Raw genomic sequence first — 17,622 nt, 5'->3', positions numbered from 1 at the left:
GGTCTTGATGAAAAATGACATACTTTTTATCGTATGACTCAAATCTATCCTTTTAGCCCGACGTAAAAATTCTGAGACTTTTAAGCTCTGCCATTAATTCAATAACGCCGTAGCATCAATAGGTCCCTTCAACAGCCTCACGTTCTATTCGCATGCATATCGCTGTACAGACATGGATACTGTTTTTTTTTTTTTTTTTTTTTTTTTTTTTTTTTTTTTTCCCAAGAAGCACACAAGACTTCCGCATTTGACAAGTTCAACGAACGTGCTTCATAGCCTAGGGGCAGCGTGTCTTATTACCTAAAGGTCCTGGTTTGGACTTCCATCTCACTCCAATTTTCTTTCCAACGTAGTTAACTTGCTTTGCATCTTTGTATGTCATAGTGATGGAATGTAATGTTACGAGAGTATAATCACAGTTTATCTGACCTTTTAATTCATTTGAATATTGTGTGACGCCAAGACCCTAAAGACCATTGATGAGTTGTGTAATGAAGTCATCCCGTTTGTACTGTGTAATCCCTGTAATCCATTATGGAGTGCTTGAATTACTGCTGTGGCGTCATGGCCCTCTCGATCAATCTGAAACTTCGACACACGACACAGGGGTTTGTACCCAATGCACAACCTTCCTCAAGAGCTTCGGTCCAAGTGGAACCGCAATGTGCGGCTCGTGTTTCACCCCAGGGTTCGAAATCTTCAGAAAGTAAGGAGATTTTGGTAACGCCATCTCGATGAACAAGACTTCCAAGGCTGCTAAAGTCACTCTACGAGGCTCAGAGGAAACACTCTGGGCTCTTACAAAGGTTGTCGCGTTACAATTCCACTTTTTCCGCTTTTAAAGGGGCGTTAGAAACAAATAACAAGCCCAAGATAGTGCATAAACTTCGGGACAACATGCTTCCAGCCTTTTCCAGAAGCATCACAGAGCCAGTCTTCATCGTATTGACGTAAGGACGCTTTTTGACTCCGATGTCAAACGAGGTAAGCAACATAAATATTGACCTTTAAACGTAGTGAAGAGAGCATCCATTAATTCTAGCTCATTCGCTTTGTCTCGCAAACAGGACTTCATGCCTGTAGCACGCAGCTATAGCCATGTCATTAAGTTAAGAGTCGTGTGCAAGATTGAGCACGAAGGCATACTGCCAATAGCTGGGGCCGGCTAGGACGTACACCGCCGGAATTCTCTCGGTCCGTTTTTAAGGTTCTTTGACGGGCGAGATATTTTCGCATCGTCTGTGCGTGCGTGTAGACATGTAATACGTGTTTGCATTACGGGGTCTCCATGTTTATGCAAATATGGGAGGTCCGAACTCATCCATATGCAAGTCCCTGGCTTATCTTTTTTCCTCTCTTTATTTTTACCTCACTCATTTTCTTTTGTCGTACATCCCTTTATGCGCGAGACAAAGAGCCGAAATTTAATAAAAACCCTCTTTATTGCGGCAAGTTCCCACGAAGAAGCAATTCCATTTTCTCCATGAAGGAAAAGAAGAACGGAAAGAGGAGTGGCGGTAGAAAACGTGGTTTAATAGTGGGCCGCCTAAAAATTATGGGGCCTGCACCTCTCAAGGCCTTTACTCAGTAAAGTCAGTTCTTCCCGACATTCGGCATCGGTGCCTACGGCGGTCTACCTGATCTCTCAATAGCCGAGCGTTCATCTTTCTCGAAGCTGTATCTACTATTTATTTTTCCTTTTTTGCTCCACTCATCTACGAGTGCGTCGGCGCTGGCGGTAGCTGCAGCGCGTTCTCCGGTACATAACGGCCGCGGCGCGACAGCTTCGTCTTCTAGGTAGCTTTACAGGACCCACCTGCCCTAATTCACGACATCTGGGGCAACTAAAGTTGTTTCTTTCTCTCTCTCTGGGTAGCTTTTTTTTTGTCTCCTGGAACTCTGGCACAGGCCGGTGTTCGAAAGGAAGGTGCGGCATGAAGCACTGCGTCAAGGGCGCGAGGACTGTTCCTTGGCTATTCGAGAGGCCGAGCATGCCTGTTTAATAATAATAATATTAATAAAAAAAAAAGGAGGGAGGGGAATAGTAATAAGCTATTTATGCAGGCTGTCACGCGGCGTCTTTTTTTCTACATCGTAATGTGGATACAGCGACAAGAAGTTTTCCAAGCAGCACCTCCTCCCCGAATGCTGCAGGAAGTAGGCGGAAAGCAGCGAACATTTCCTTGAAAAAAGAAAACTCAAGTTAGCGAGGGCCGCTACTCTAGTCTGAGGTCGGTAAATAACTTGGCTACTCTTTGGCTGAGCCCTCAGGCGAGGAATAATTTATGTGGCAGTGCTCCCAGTGACTGAGCAGAAAGTTTTGCCTCGGGCTAATCGAGGATTGTTCGACCCATCTGCTCGGAGAGGGTATAAATCTTCGTGAACAGCCTTATACCTATATGCAGAGGAAATTGTTTTGTATGGAGTTTCGAACGGCAAAAAGAAAGATGAATAGAAGAAAGGAATAGAAGAAGATGAATAGAATAAGGAAGGAGGGGGGGGGGGGGAGGCGGGGGTTCTCCTTAAGCCTTCGTAGAACGGCTTTTTTCCTTGGCCTCCTGAACACCCTGGTGTATGAATAAATTCGTGAATGAATGAAATGAATGAAAACGATATACCATACTGATAAATTCTCGAAATTTAAAAAAATTGCTGTAGCTTTGCCGTAACTGCCAATATCGAGACAAGTATTGTGGGAAAAAAGTTCGAGGCCTTTGCGGGCGCGGCCTAGGATTATGTCGCACTGTATGCGGGCGCCATGTGACGAAGCACTCCGGGTGTCGAAACAGGCGCTGTCCTCCGCTTGACAAAGCACTTCGGTGAAGTGCTGCTTCGTCATATCGCGTGCCCTTCGGCACGATCCCGGCTCGTGCTCACAGAGGTCTCAACTATTTGTAGGTACCATTAGGTCATCCGGTTTTCCGTCAAATCTGATGGTAAAATCAGCTAAAAGAGTTGTTATGCCTGCAAAACACGTCATCGGAACTGATCGCCGTATACGCTGGGCTATCTTAGTCGGCGAGGTTGCCGGTGCTAACTTGCCTGCCGCACGTAAAAGGGCGTCAGCATTCGGTCATGCTTTACAAAATTTGGGTCAGAGTACAGTAATCGGTGGGGCCCTGGTTATATATGAAAACCTTTAGTTTTTAGAATTTTCGAATGTCCATAACCTAGGAGCTTTTAAGACACCAAAAATGACATGCTAACTTCCCTTTCCTTCCACAACCGACTTTGAGGAGGGGAAGTTTACCATGCAAGATTACGCGTGCGATTCAGGTGTGTTCGCGGTGGGAATGCTTTTTTGTATGTTGCTTGTAACTGTCGCCGAACGGTTTGTCGGTGGCTGTGGGCACATTTTTCTTATTTTTCATCCTGAATTTCTCTCCAGCAAAACAGCAACGCAGCAGAAGCGTATAAGCTTCTTAGCGGTCGATTATCACATTTAGTTATCCTCTAGCGTATACAACGATTTGCGCTTTTTTCTAAGCTTGTCACCAGCGGTCTGCTATATGATTTGTGTCTGCATACTGATAATGTGTTCCGTCTATTTTGGTCATCTGAATTAGATTTAAGGGCCTCCAATTTTAGTGCTTTTCGGGCTTCATATATCGTCGCGTAGCGTCTTCAACCCTCCTGTTTGTCTGCCCTATCTTACCTCCTAATTCCGTTTTTTGGAGCAGTGGCAGTCAGTGCAACAAGCCTATTCAGTTAGCACGTGCTGTACTCTTTCTGTCCCCTTTTCCTAAGGTTACCGCACCAAACAATATCAATCGCACTAACTCTTCAGCAAAAAAAAAAAAAAAGAAAAAAAAAAAACACGCTCGTGACTGTAAAGTGACGGTTTCTCTGCCTAGGCACTTTTCAGTAGCTTTAATGATTGAAAAATTTTCGGTCCGGCCTTGTTGGGGAACTGCAACGCTGACACCTCCTTTGAATGGTGTGGGCTGCTCTATAGCGCAAGCCGTATAAACATGACTGCCTGTCCTTCTTTTTACACGTTTCGTTTGCACCGTCGATGCTGTAATATCTGCATGCCTTTACTTTTTTTTTCGACGGGACCTGTACGTTTCTATCTTGTATACAGTGACAGCGACCGGCTGTCACCTAAGCTGTAGGGTGTTATCTACAAAGCGGAGCGTTCGGCCAGAATTGTTCGGCAATGCGAGTGTGTCAGTGCGACACGCCCGGATGGGCTCGTGCGCGCGACAGTTCATTCTAATGCGCTTCGCTGGCGACTTAGTGAAATTGAGCCGTCTTGTTTCGCGCATGTTTTTCCGCATCAGCGCCGTGGCTGAGCCCGCCTTCTTCAATTCTGAAGTGCGTCCGCGCTTTTAGGTCGCAACGCAGCGCTCTGTTTATGTGTGAGTCGACTAGCACAGAGTCCTTTCCGTCGATACTGAAAGTCGTCGCTTAGGCCAAACTCAACAAGGGGACTCGCTCGCGGCCATGTAACTGTAGTTAGAAAAAAAAAAAAAAAAAGTGACAAGAACATGCGTACGAAGAAGGTTCGGTGAGCAACGTTGTATGAGGTTCGCCTGATGAGATACCAGTAAAAAGGTGTTTACAGCGCTTGCAGTGACAGCGCTTCTTTGAGAGGTGAATCGAAGCGCACGAGAAAGACGGCGAAAGAAAATACGGTCCAGTGTTCGTCCTGAATTTTTAAGTGAAGCACGATAGTATACTGGTCTCTGTAGCGGGTCAACAGCGTTCATGGCGACAGCTGCTGATCTTACGCTACTTCACAGCTACATCCTTCCCTCGAACTTACTTTCCATCTGCACTCTTTCAGCCGCTGACGCATGCGTCGGTAAGGGGATGAATAGTCAGTTCCAAAATACACGGACAATCCAGCGGTCAATTTGCTTTTCCTCGCAAAGATGTAAAACTATATATAGCACGATGATAAACTTGTGGCTACAGGAAATAAATGCAGCATACTTTCTTTGAAAGGTACGCATGCTAGACCGGAAGGTGCAGCTGATTTTCATAACAATAATCCACCCAGAAAATTAAATTTAATGGCAGTTTTTATTTTAGAGCGCAGGTCTTAGGGGCTCGCTCCTGGGTTGCGCATCGTCGACGTTGTAGTATAGGCGTGACAGCAGTGGAAGGTAGTAGTGGAGCGAAGCACCACCTGCCACCTTCCGCGGCGAGCAGGTGGAAATTAAAATTAAAATGAAAATCCCCTCCCAGGTTTAAGGGAGAGGGAAGAGGGAAATATTGTCAGAGACAGCGGGTGGTTTAGTGCCTCAACACGAGGGAGAAGGAACGCGTGACCGGAATGAGGCTGCCAGCAGTATTGAAACACTTCAACACAGTTTGATGGAGGCTGCAGCCTGCGTGGAGCGACATTCTCGGACGTTTTCCACATAGTCTGAGCCTGCCCTTACAATCTCCATCCTTCCTAGTCCTTCATCACCCACCCTCCTAAGGAGGCCTGGAGGCGGTTCAGCTGTCGAGACCTACTGTCCCAACAGACCTTGGTAACCAGTGCTCGAGCGGCGTTATACGCCATCAGGTCTAGGTTTGTGAGGACTTGGGCCAATAGAGCCTAGGCCCAAACACCTCACTGTACAAAATAACGAATAGATATTTACCACCCCCACCACCACCGCCACCACGGGAGGAGCTCGGAAGGTCGCTTATAAGAGTGCGCAGCGTGGAGGGCTGCTACAAAAGAAGTCGAAGGATGACTACAGCGAGAGGAGGAGGGTATAGCTGAGGGTGGGAGAGTAAATAAAGCCTTTATTACAATTAACCACACCATACTTTTTATTTTTTTTTTCAAACTGGAGTCTCTGGCAATCTGCGGCCCAGCATTAACATTTATACGCAGTTATCTTACTAACCGAATTATAATAGTAAAGTTTGCCGACCTTTTATCTCGCCTAGCATCCATTCATTAACGAAGGTGTGCCACAGGGTTATATTTCAGGACCACTGCTTTTCTTAATGCATGTTAACAATTCGCCTAGTTATTTCACCAAATCTAACTGCATTTTATACGCCGATGACACTACATTACATATTAGCGGCAGAAACATAACTGATTTGATCACAACATTGAATGCTGAACTTGAAATTCTAGTTCCATGGTGTAAGACAATCTGCTTGAAATTAATTTCCTCCAAAAAACACTTTGTGAAGAGGAAGAAGTACACGAGGAGCGCGCAATCCCTGGCGCACGACAGATAACCGCCCAATTTGTCATACTTGCGGACTGGCTGGACATATTTCTCGTTATTGTCGAAACCGTCTCCCAGTGTCGGCACCACCTACTCATGGTTCTGGGTACTGGTCTTCGACGCCTCATTATCCCGCGCCTACTGAGCCTCCAGCCAGCTGTCATTTCTCCCCAGACCGCTCCGTCATGACCGACCGCCGTCCACCGTCACCGCGACGCGGCTCTATCTCTCCGATGCGACGTCGACAGAACGCTTCACATGAGGAAAACTAGAGGCCGCAGTTCCTGAGGCGAGAACTGCGACCCCGTCGAACTTTCAAAGTCCTCATCTGTCGCGGGCCAACCTTATTGAAGTTTTCGTCGAGGGCGTTGCTGTTATGGCTCTAATTGATATTGGTGCTGCGATTTCGGTTATGGGCGCAAAACTATGTAGCTCTTTAAAGAAAGTGAAGACGCCAATTGCGGGACTTTCGCTACGAACGGCCAGCGCTCAGCATATCAAGCCCTTAGCAGCGTGCACCGCTCGAGTAGTTATCCAGAATCGCCTTCATACCAATGAGTTCGTCGTGCTGCCAAGTTGCTCACACGCTGTTATTTTAGGCTGGGATTTCCTGTCGCGTCACGCTGCTATTATCGATTGTGCTCGAGCTGAAGTGGGATTCTCGACTTTGCCCGATGCCTTACCAGACGCTGATCCACGAAATTCTTGTGCTAAAGCCCTCGTCGCCGAAGATATTGACCTTCCTCCCTGCTCTTCTGTGCTTGTTCGTGTCGTCGCTTGTACCTCTGTTAGCGATGAGACCGTTCTCTTCACACCAGCCCATACTTTTCTGCGCCGCAAGTGTCTTCCATTGCCCTACGCTGTGCTCGCTATTTCCGCTGGCCTTTCCATGTTATGGGTCTCTAACCCATTTAACTCCCCTACTGCTTTGCGCCATGGTGAATGCCTCGGCAGTATCCAGCCAATCGCATCTCTTCTGATCTCTGAGGAACCTGACGACGCGTCGCACTCTGCCGTGACTGCGCTTACCCCCCCTTCACCTGCGCCCGCTCCTCCCTCTACACCAGACTTGTTCCTCCGCTCCATCGACGCCGATCTTCCTCCAGAGCAGCGCACTCAGCTTTTGAACCTACTAAATCAATTTCGCTCCTCCTTCGACTCTCATCGAAGTTGTTTGGGTCAAACTGCTACAGCCACTCATCGCACCGACACCGGCACCTACGCACCACTGCGACAGTGCCCCTATCGTGTGTCTGCAACCGAACGCCAGGCTATCGAAGAGCAAGTCGACCTAATGATTCAGAATGGCGTGATTCAGCTCTCAAGCAGCCCTTGGGCGTCACCTGTTGTCCTCGTAAAAAAGAAAGATGTTCTATCCGCTTCTGTGTCGATTATCGCCGCCTGAATAAGATTACGCGAAAGGACGTCTACCCTCTCCCACGCATCGAAGACGCTCTCGATTGTTTGCAAGGCGCCGAGCTCTCTTCTTCCCTAGATTTACGTTCCGGCTACTGGCAAGTTCCCCTGGAAGCGGCTGATCGCCCCAAAACTGCCTTTGTAACTCCCGACGGCTTGTACGAATTTACAGTTATGCCGTTTGGCCTTTGTAATGCTCCGGCAACATTTGAGCGAATGATGGACACCATTTTGCGTGGCCTAAAGTGGAAGACGTGCCTATGCTACCTCGACGACATTGTCGTCTTTTCTCCTGACTTTGATACACACCTCTACCGTCTGAAGCACGTTTTGACCTGCCTATCTGATGCCGGACTGCAGCTGAATTTGAAAAAATGTCGTTTTGCCGCCCGCCAGCTCACCATTCTTGGCCACGTTGTCTCCAAAGAAGGTGTATCTCCAGATCCTGCCAAACTTCGTGCCGTAGCAGCCTTTCTCAAACCGACATCCATCAAAGATCTACGTAGCTTCCTCGGGCTGTGCTCTTACTTTCGCCGCTTTATTAGAAATTTTGCTTCAATTGCTGCTCCCTTGACAGACCTTCTGTCCGGCAGTTCCGACCATTCGTCGTGGTCGCCAACGTGCGACGATGCCTTCAATACTTTACGCCGGATCCTCACGGCACCGCCTGTCCTACGTCACTTCGATCCCACCGCGCCTACTGAGGTCCACACGGACGCCAGTGGTATTGGTCTCGGCGCTGTGCTCGCTCAGCGCAAATCAGGTTATGCTAAATACGTGGTCGCCTATGCTAGCCGTACACTCACGAAGGCTGAATCCACTTACTCTGTCACTGAAAAAGAATGCTTAGCGATTATTTGGGCTCTTACTAAATTCCGCCCTTACCTCTATGGCCGCCCTTTTGACGTAGTGACGGACCACCATGCGCTTTGCTGGCTTTCCTCACTGAAAGACCCGTTCGGCAGACTAGCAAGATGGGCTCTTCGCCTTCAGGAATATTATGTCCGCGTTGTTTATCGCTCCGGCCGCAAGCATCACGACGCCGATGCACTTTCCCGCTGCCCCCTTACAGCTGAGGTCGCGAGCCTTTCCTATTCCGACGTTTCCCCGCCATTGCTTCACATCAATGACATGCCGTCAGCGCAGCGGCAAGATCCTTGGATAAATTCTCTCCTAGATTTTATCTCCAATCCCACAGCTGCTTCTCCATCGCGTGCTCTCCGCCGCCATGCTTCCCACTTCGCCATTCGTGATAACCTCCTCTACCGCCGCAACTACTGCGCAGATGGCCGCAAGTGGTTGCTAGTTATTCCCCGGCAGCTACGTTCGCAAATCTGTGACTATTTCCACGCCGACCCACAATCCGGTCACGCGGGTGTCTTCAAGACATACACTCGTCTCCGGCTGCGTTACTGCTGGCGGGGCATGTACACCTTCGTACTCAAGTACGTTCGCTCATGCCTCACCTGTCAACGTCGCAAGCTATCTCCTCAACGTTCCGCTGGAGAGTTGCTACCGTTACCCAATCCACCACGCCCTTTGGACCGCGTCGGCATTGATTGGTATGGGCCGCTTCCCTACACTGCAGCCGGCAACCGCTGGGCTATTGTAGCCGTTGATCATCTGACGAGGTATGCAGAAACCGCCGCACTTCCATCTGCCATAGCGTCAGAAGTAGCTTCCTTCATTTTGCAGCGATTTGTTCTTCGCCACGGCGCACCTCGAGAGCTGCTCAGCGACAGAGGACGCGTTTTCTTGAGTGACGCTGTGAAAGCCTTGCTTACCAAGTGCAACATTATTCATAGAACAACCTCCGCCTATCATCCCCAGACTAATGGCCTCACTGAGCGTTTCAATCATACCCTTGGCGACGTGCTCTCTATGTACGTCTCCTCCAACCACTCAAATTGGGACCTCGTCCTTCCGTATGTCACTTACGCTTACAATACTGCAACGCAGTCTACTACTGGCTTCTCTCCTTTTTTTTCTCCTCTACGGCCGTCACCCCTCTGCTACAATTGACACCATACTCCCGTATCAGCCAGGCATATCAGAGTATACTCCTGCGTCTCAAGCAGCCCAGCACGCGGAAGACTGTCGACAAATTGCCCGCGCATTCACGGCTAACACCCAATACCGCCATAAATCCAACCATGACAACCAACATTCGACACCGGATTTCTCGTCTGGCGCTCTTGTGTGGCTGTGGATACCTTCCAATGCTCCTGGACTGTCTTAAAAATTTCTTGCTAAATACCATGGCCCATACCGAGTTCTGGAGCGCACCTCTCCGGTTAATTATGTGGTGGAACCTCTTACGCCGTCTCATGATCTACGCCGGCGCGGACGCGAGATTGTTCACGGCCATCGCCTTAAACCCTATTACGACACTGCCGTCTTGCTCACGCCGTAAGTCGCCAGGATGTCTCCTCTTCGTCCCGCGGGTAATTGTGAAGAGGAAGAAGTACACGAGGAACATTCTAGGCAGTGGCATCGTGATCGCTGCGCGTGTTGGACCTGACGGTGTTCGCTGTTGCTGTGCTCGCCCCTGATCTACCCAGTCCTGCTGATCTGATCAATAAACCCCCATCTTACAACATTTCATGGTCTCTCATTCGTATAATAAACAATCGATTAATATTGCTCCACTTTTTTTTGAATAACCACATCACTCCACTCTCTAAATGTGCTACATTTCTTGAAATCCTACTAGACGACATTGAAAATTTAACATGCACACTAAATCATTATGCAAAAAAAAAAAAAAAAAAAAAAACTCGCATTTGGCATTAGAATGCTTCCTCAAACTTATTACTTTCATCCACATATCCTTCGGGCACTTTATTTTGCCTTTGTTCAGTCACTTAAGTACAGCATATCATTCTGGCGAACTACGTATCTCACTGATATGTCAAGAATCCATCATTTAGAAAACTCTGCAGTTCGAATACTTACCTTGTCGAAACCTTAATATCCTTCCTTTATTGAGTCTGCCCAACCTAAGATTAGTCACACTTCGTAATGGTGACACTGTAATTACTACCCTTCCGCCATCTTCCCTTATTAACAGTAATCTGACTGGAGTTTCCCAAGACGACAATTTACTCCTTCCTAGAGTTAACACTAATTATGGCAAGAAAACCGTTTTGTTTTCAGCTATAACTCTATGAAACTCCCTACTCTCATGTGTTAAAACAGTTCAGTCGTGCAGGTGTTTAAATAATAACGTCAAAACATTTTTATTAACAAAGTTTTAACCACACTTTTAAGCTTTTTTTTTTTTTAATGATGTATCGTTGCTCTGTTGTTCATAGATTTGAACACATTTGAATGTTCAATTTCTGCCATTTTTGTGTATTTGTTTCAGGCATTTTGTTATAGGAGGTCCCCCTGACAGCTCTGCTTTGGTACCTTTTTCTGTGCCAAATAAACCACACTAATTTCTGTAATACATTTCTGACAATAAAAATCGGAAACCTAAAAAAGACAAAAACATGAACAGGAGGGAGAGAATGATAGGCGGAGGATGAGGATACGCTTCTATGGTGAGGAGAGCAGCAGCGGAAGAGTCAGGTGGAAGGTGAAGGAAGGAGAGGGTACGGCTGGGGCAAGAAGTCGCGCTCACTTTGCGCCGGCTGATGGGCAGCATGGCGTGGTTAAATTGAGCGCGCAGATAAGAAACGCGCCCATGGCGACTCATTCTCATGTACCGCATGTACAGATCTCGCCGTTCAGACACGAGCGTTCGCCCAACATCTTGAAAACATCTGTCAGTATATCGATCAGAAGGCTTCTTTTGTAACAGTTAAGAACTGCAAAAGGAATTTCAGTTGAAGGATGCATTATTATGTGTGCAAAAGTAAAGAGTCGTCTATATAGCTGTGTGCATAGATAAGTTCAGTGTGGTGACTGATGGGGATATTTTGATTACACCCAGCTCCCGTCTCCTGTCAAGGGGTATTATAATCATCGTGTTACTACTTCGATTCTCCAGTGGTTTTTCTCTTCTCGCCGCCTTCAACCCCACATAGGAGCCCATTATTTTGCGCCGCGGCTCTACTGTTGCTTCAGCTTCCCTCCAGCCTGTCATCCTCCTTCCCACTTCCACCTCGGGTCACTCCGATTCATCCCTTGTTTCACTCAGTGCAGAACTTCGCAACACGATCAGCACCGACCTCACATCACACCAAACAGGAGCATATAGCTCGATGTATTGGGCAAGCACGCAGCCTCGTTCGACGCGAGTTCTGGAGCATTGGCTCAAACCGCTGCAGCAATGCATCGCATCCACACCGACAGATCGGGCATGGTTTGAAAGCCGGCCATATCGTGTCTTCAGCTGAACGCAAGGTTATCCAGGAAAATTTTGCTGACATGCGGCCTGCAACATAATACGCCCTTCATCCAGTTCTTGGTCATCAGCCGTTGTGTTAGTGATGAAAAAAAGACGGCTCGGTTCGCTTTTGTGTAGATTACCGCTCTTTCAATAGAATCACTCGCAAGGATGTGTAACTCCTTCCTCGAATACAATGCAATACAATACAATACAATACAATACAATACAATACAATACAATACAATACAATACAATACAATACAATACAATACAATACAATACAATACAATACAACACAATACAATACAATACAATACAATATATTAGCCAGTTTCTTTTCATACAAAATCTTCAGGTCAGCCTAAGCACATATAGCGCTTGTTGGCTAACATGGCAGCCAGTGGATACGCCTTTATTTTTTTTTTTTAATACATAAATTTATAAAACAAACATCAGAAAGCACTATTCCATCCTACATGGCTAAACAAACAAAGGGGTGTGAAAACTCCAGTAATAATAATCACTTAATAGATCCAAAGATGTATAGTAAAGGCAGTTCATCCCTGCCTTAAATAAATACATAAAATAAAATGAAAAAAAAAAATCAAATAGCAGTATCCCATCCTACCTGGCAAAAAAGTGGGTTTGATAAGTCAAGTAATAGTAATCACTTAATATATCACAAATGTACAATAAAGACAGCTCATCCATGAAACCGAATTGTCGACGCACTCGCCTGTCTACAAGGTACCCAATTTTTCTCCAGCCTTGACCTAAGATCACGTTACTGGCAAATCTCCATGCAAGAAGATGACAAAGAGAAGACTCCTACACCAGATGGCTCATACGAATTCTGCAACGCTGCTGCAACATTCGAGCGCTTGATTGACACAGTTCTACGAGGCCTCAAATAGAAAACTTCTCTTACTTGGAAAGATCGTCATTTTGTTTTTTTTTCGACATTTTCTGATCATTTCACTCGTCTCGATGAAGTTTTGACAGCACTTTCCAATTCTGGCCTTCAGCTAAACACGAAGAAATGCTGTTTTGCGATAAAATTTATTAAAGTTCTTGTCTTGGCCACCTCGTAAGCACCGACGGAATTAAGCCTGATCCTGAGAAAATGCTGCTGCGCTGTACTTTCTACGTCCGACTCGGATCAAAGATCTCCGCTGTTTCCTGGGATTGACATCCTACTTCCACAACTTCATTCGCAATTTCGCCTTCATTACCTCACCTTTACATACGCTTCTCCACATTGACACGCCCTTCGCCTGGCCTCCTGCTTGTGAGTCACCATTTGAAGCTCTAAAGCGTGCTATGACTTCGCGTCCTGTCCTCTGCTATTTTGATGATAAAACTCCGACTATTTTGCACACCAACGCCAGTAGTCATGGCATTGGTGCTGTTCTTCTGTAACACCAAGACAGCAATACGGAAAAAGCTGTCTATGCAAGCCGAACTCTAACTCCTGCGGAATAAAACTACACTATTACCGAGCAAGAATGTCTCGCCGTCGTCTGGGCCGTTCAGAGGTTCCGTCCCTACCTGTACGGCCGTCACTTAAGGCTCTTCACTGGCTACCACGCCCTATGCTCGTTGTCCGAGTTGAAAAATTTGTCCGGTCGTCTCGGACGATTGATTCGATCTCCGTCTTCGAGAGTACGACTTCTCCGTCACTTACAATCGGGCAAGCAGCCCAAGGACGCCGACGCTCTCTATCGGTGTCCTATTGCTTCGCCGTTGCAACACGTGTCCTCGCCTTCGAAGCCGCACCGTTCAGAGCCTACAGTCATGCAGCCTTTGACCGCCGCCACCATCGCTCCCACGCCAGAAATAGACTGTGATCTCGCTTACCACCAACGTGCTGACCTATACTGTCTAAAGCTGATTGATCGTCTGAGTGGCGTTACCAGCTCAATAATTTCAAGTTAAGGGATGATACGCTATTTTGGCACAATTACAGCCCGCTAGGTCACGCCTGGATACCCGTAATTCCCCGCTCTCAGCGTCCTCAAATTCTGTACGCCTTTCACGACGATCTCACAGCTGGCTATCTTGGCTACCAGAAAACCTACGACCGCATCAAGAGCTGTTTCTTCTGGCCTGGCCTCTTAACCTCTGTCTGGAAATATGTCGCGTCTTGCATCCCTTGCCAACGACGCAAGCGCTCTACGTCACCTCCGGCCGGTCTTTTGAAACCTCTCCTGTGCCCTTTTACGCCTTTCGAAGTGGTCGGCATCGACTTGTATGGACCGCTGCCCTTGACCCCAGCGGGCAACCGCTGGGTCATTGCTGCCGTCGACCACCTCACCCGATACACTGAAACCGCGGCTCTTCTTCCTGGCTCCGCTTCTGAAATTGCCACCTTCTTTGCCACGACACCCCCCGTACCCTCTCCAGTGATTGTGGAAAGTCGTTTCTCTCCTCCGTACTCGCAGCAGTGCTTCATTCTTCGGGCACGGTGCACAAAACTACGTCCACTTACCACCCTCAGTCCAATGGCCTCACAAAACGATTTCATCGCACCCTTTCTGACATGCTGTCTATCTGCATCCACCCTCATCACAACAACAGGGACCATTTACTCCTCTTTTCATCTCTACCTACAACACTACAGTTCAACGAACTACCACCTATTCTCAGTTTTTTTCTTGTTTATAGACGCCCCCTACCTGCTCGCTCGAAGCATCTTTCTTCTCAGCTTCCACACCTCCTGACGCACCTTCCCACGAACAATTCGTTTCTCGTATCACTCACCGCCGTGAGCTGGAAGCCTTCAAACTGAAGCCACTCAAGCTTCCAGAAAAAGCCCCTATGATTCGACCTACCGCTCAATGTCCCCCGGCCCTGGCGACGAAGTACTGCCCTGGATACCCCCTCGCATCTCCGGTTTGTGTGAAAAATTTCTGAGCCACTTTATTGTCCCGTACACGGTCCTGGAACAAACATCACCCGTGAACTATCTAATCGCCTCTGCAGCGCCTGCTCATGACCGTGTTTGTCATGGCACCCAGGTAGTACATGTGTCGCGATTAAAATACTTTAACCACCGACCTTCATTGATAACCTGCGACCAGGATGGTTGCTTCCGTTCGAGATGGGGAAGAGTGTAAGTACTGTGTGTGAACGTTATCTTCATCTGTACATATTCATCAGCATCGGTCATCTTGTCCAAAGAAGACGAAGTGTGGACAAAACGCTGCTGGTAGATAGCCTATATATATATATATATATATATATATATATATATATATATATATATATATATATATATATATATATATATATATATATATATATATATATATATATATATATATATATATATATACACACATACATACCTGCCTCGCTAAACTTCTTTACCTCAACGTATCGCCAAACCAAACACTAGGAGAGCTGTGCTGAAGTTTTTTCATTCCCGAGAATCGCAATCGTTTGCCATTTTTCTTGCGTTCAACAGCGTTAGTTCATTATATACATCACATATTGCGAAAGCCGCCATTCACAATCGAAGGATGGGCTAAAGAACCTTCTAACCCTGATATTAATTAACATAGGTACGTCCTCCAGAGTGGCCTTTCATTAAGGCGACTTTTTTGTACAGCGCTTCTTGACGCTTCTTTGCTCTGCGCAAACATGCACATAAGGCCGGCTAATGTATTGTGCATATTAAATATATCGAGTGCCCCTCGTAGATGGCAAGTTGAACTGCAGTTCAACTTGAACCTCAAGTTGTGCAACTTAAACTTCAGTCCGTGTAACTTGTTTAGATTTCTTGCCATGGCTTGAGCAAATAAAAAATATTTTGACTAACCCTCCAAGGGTCTTCGCTTTTCTTTCAACGTTTTGAAGCCACATGGTCACTTCTTTGTTGTACATACGTTTTGCCGAGAAAGAAAAAAAAATGCAAACGCATTCAGTTCAATGCCAGTGTTTTGGCAAGTTAAAGGTCAAACTTAAAGAACAAAAATTTAGGGGGAACTACGAGCAACACCAGGGATTTGGTGTCGTCCCGTTTTCAATTCGTTATTATTTCGAATATCTCTGTTTATAAGCTAGACTGGAAAGCGGCCAAAGCATCAAAACTGACCAGTAAAACTTATGAACTATAGCATAAAGGGAGGACAAATGAAGGATCACTTACAGGACACTCAGTTTAGGAAGGCCTCTTAAAATTCCTGGTTGGATCGACTGCAGCATTATGGACTTCTGTATAGAGCTGGTACAGAGAGAAAGGCAGTGACACGTATTATAGACTCTACTAGGCACCTCAAAAGCTTTGAGTTGTAAATTTTAAGATCAAATTGATCATCCTAAACGTTCGAGAAATATTTGTACTTACATCTCGCGAAGCTCGTGAAGGTTGTCAAAGACTCCTGGCTCGATGTAGCACAGTTTCAGCAAGGAGTTGAGGTGACTGAAAAAATGGCAAAGGAAGCACTATTATCATACATTGCATTGTGAGAAACGGAAAGAAAGAACTGACGTAATAGAGCTTCATATAAAGAAGAGATAGCAACAGTATTCTTTAATACAATGTGCTTTCTTCAGGTGTCTTTTAATGATCCAGCATTTTAGGACTGTGGATCTACAATCTGTTGTTGACTAGAACGATACTTGACTGATTGTATAAGCAAGGATTACGTGCTGGTTCTACTTCCCTCAATTTGTCCGCAGATTAGCTGTAAGCAAATACCTCGACGAAGTGGCACTTTTCTCCATTCAATATTTTAAGTAAGTGCCTCGCCAGGTGAGTACCATCTTTCAAATGATCTCGAAACCACACAAAAATGGCGTTAAAAATCGTTTCTTTAACGAAAATGTGAAAGGGAAGAAGAGGAAGTCAATGAAATCGACGTGATTAACAATGCAAGAGTTTTGTTAGAATGGAAACAAGGCTCTACATACTGTAGACGAGACAATTACACGCCAGCAAAGCGAAGCCTTAACCATCGACGTCTGCGGAGAGGCACGTATGAGCACTTCGTAGACTTTCTTAACTACAATAAAAAGTGTGTCCGTGTAGCCATAAAAATTCAGCAGTAGCTTAGCTCAGCTAGACCAGGAAGCTCGGCTCGGCATCTCTGTCGCTCCGCGTCTTGACGCCTGCGCTTGGCGAGACGTTCTTCCCGCTTTTCCGGCGTCCCTGACGCACGCTTAGTTTCATTTGCACGCTGCCGGGCGCACTCATGCCAAGCAATGATTTCCGGGTCGTCCGACGCAGCTTTTCGCACTCTCCGAAGATGCCGCGCTCTGTACGCTCACTCACGGTACGTTTCTTGAGCCATGGTGCATCTGATTAGCATGGGCACACACTGCAGTTAGTCACGTGATCAGACGAAGTCAAACGCGATGAAGGAGACGGCGCAGCGGAGGGGACCGGCGAACGGTTAACACATGCGCAGTGAGACTGTATAACGAGGCACGTGGCATCACTAATCGGCGCAGTGGCGGAACACCTGTGGAAACGGCGCAGCTCGTTTCCATGGTTACGGCGCATGCGCAGTTGCGGTCTATGACAGGCATGGCAAAACTTATTTCTACCAGCCTATAGCGTAGCTTTCTCTACAAAACTGTTGTTTGCTTGCTTTTTAACGCGGCAGCGTTAGAGACCTCGTTCTACAGAAAATGTAGCGCCGGGGTTGTGAGCGAAACATCGCGGGCATGGCTCTGGCAGGT

At 46.8% G+C, this 17,622-nt stretch overlaps 1 protein-coding gene across 1 annotated transcript in view; it reads right to left on the bottom strand.

The window, feature by feature from the left end:
- The window catches only part of Lgr1 (Leucine-rich repeat-containing G protein-coupled receptor 1), a 72,805-nt gene extending 55,574 nt beyond the window's left edge, over nucleotides 1-17,231 (bottom strand). Inside the window, exons 1-3 of the mRNA XM_084607642.1 lie at nucleotides 17,209-17,231; nucleotides 16,286-16,360; nucleotides 16,088-16,162 (exon numbers count right to left, since the gene is read on the bottom strand). Coding sequence (XP_084463768.1) covers nucleotides 16,088-16,162; nucleotides 16,286-16,360; nucleotides 17,209-17,231 — 173 coding nt within the window. The remainder of the gene's footprint in view (nucleotides 1-16,087; nucleotides 16,163-16,285; nucleotides 16,361-17,208) is intronic.
- Between the last annotated feature and the right edge of the window lie 391 nt (nucleotides 17,232-17,622).

Source organism: Amblyomma maculatum, chromosome 1, assembly GCF_055883805.1.
Source record: "Amblyomma maculatum isolate TAMU_Amacu chromosome 1, ASM5588380v1, whole genome shotgun sequence".
Lineage (NCBI taxonomy): Eukaryota > Metazoa > Arthropoda > Arachnida > Ixodida > Ixodidae > Amblyomma > Amblyomma maculatum.
The sequence above is the reverse complement of the archived record's forward strand: the minus strand, read 5'-3'. Positions and strand labels throughout refer to the sequence as shown.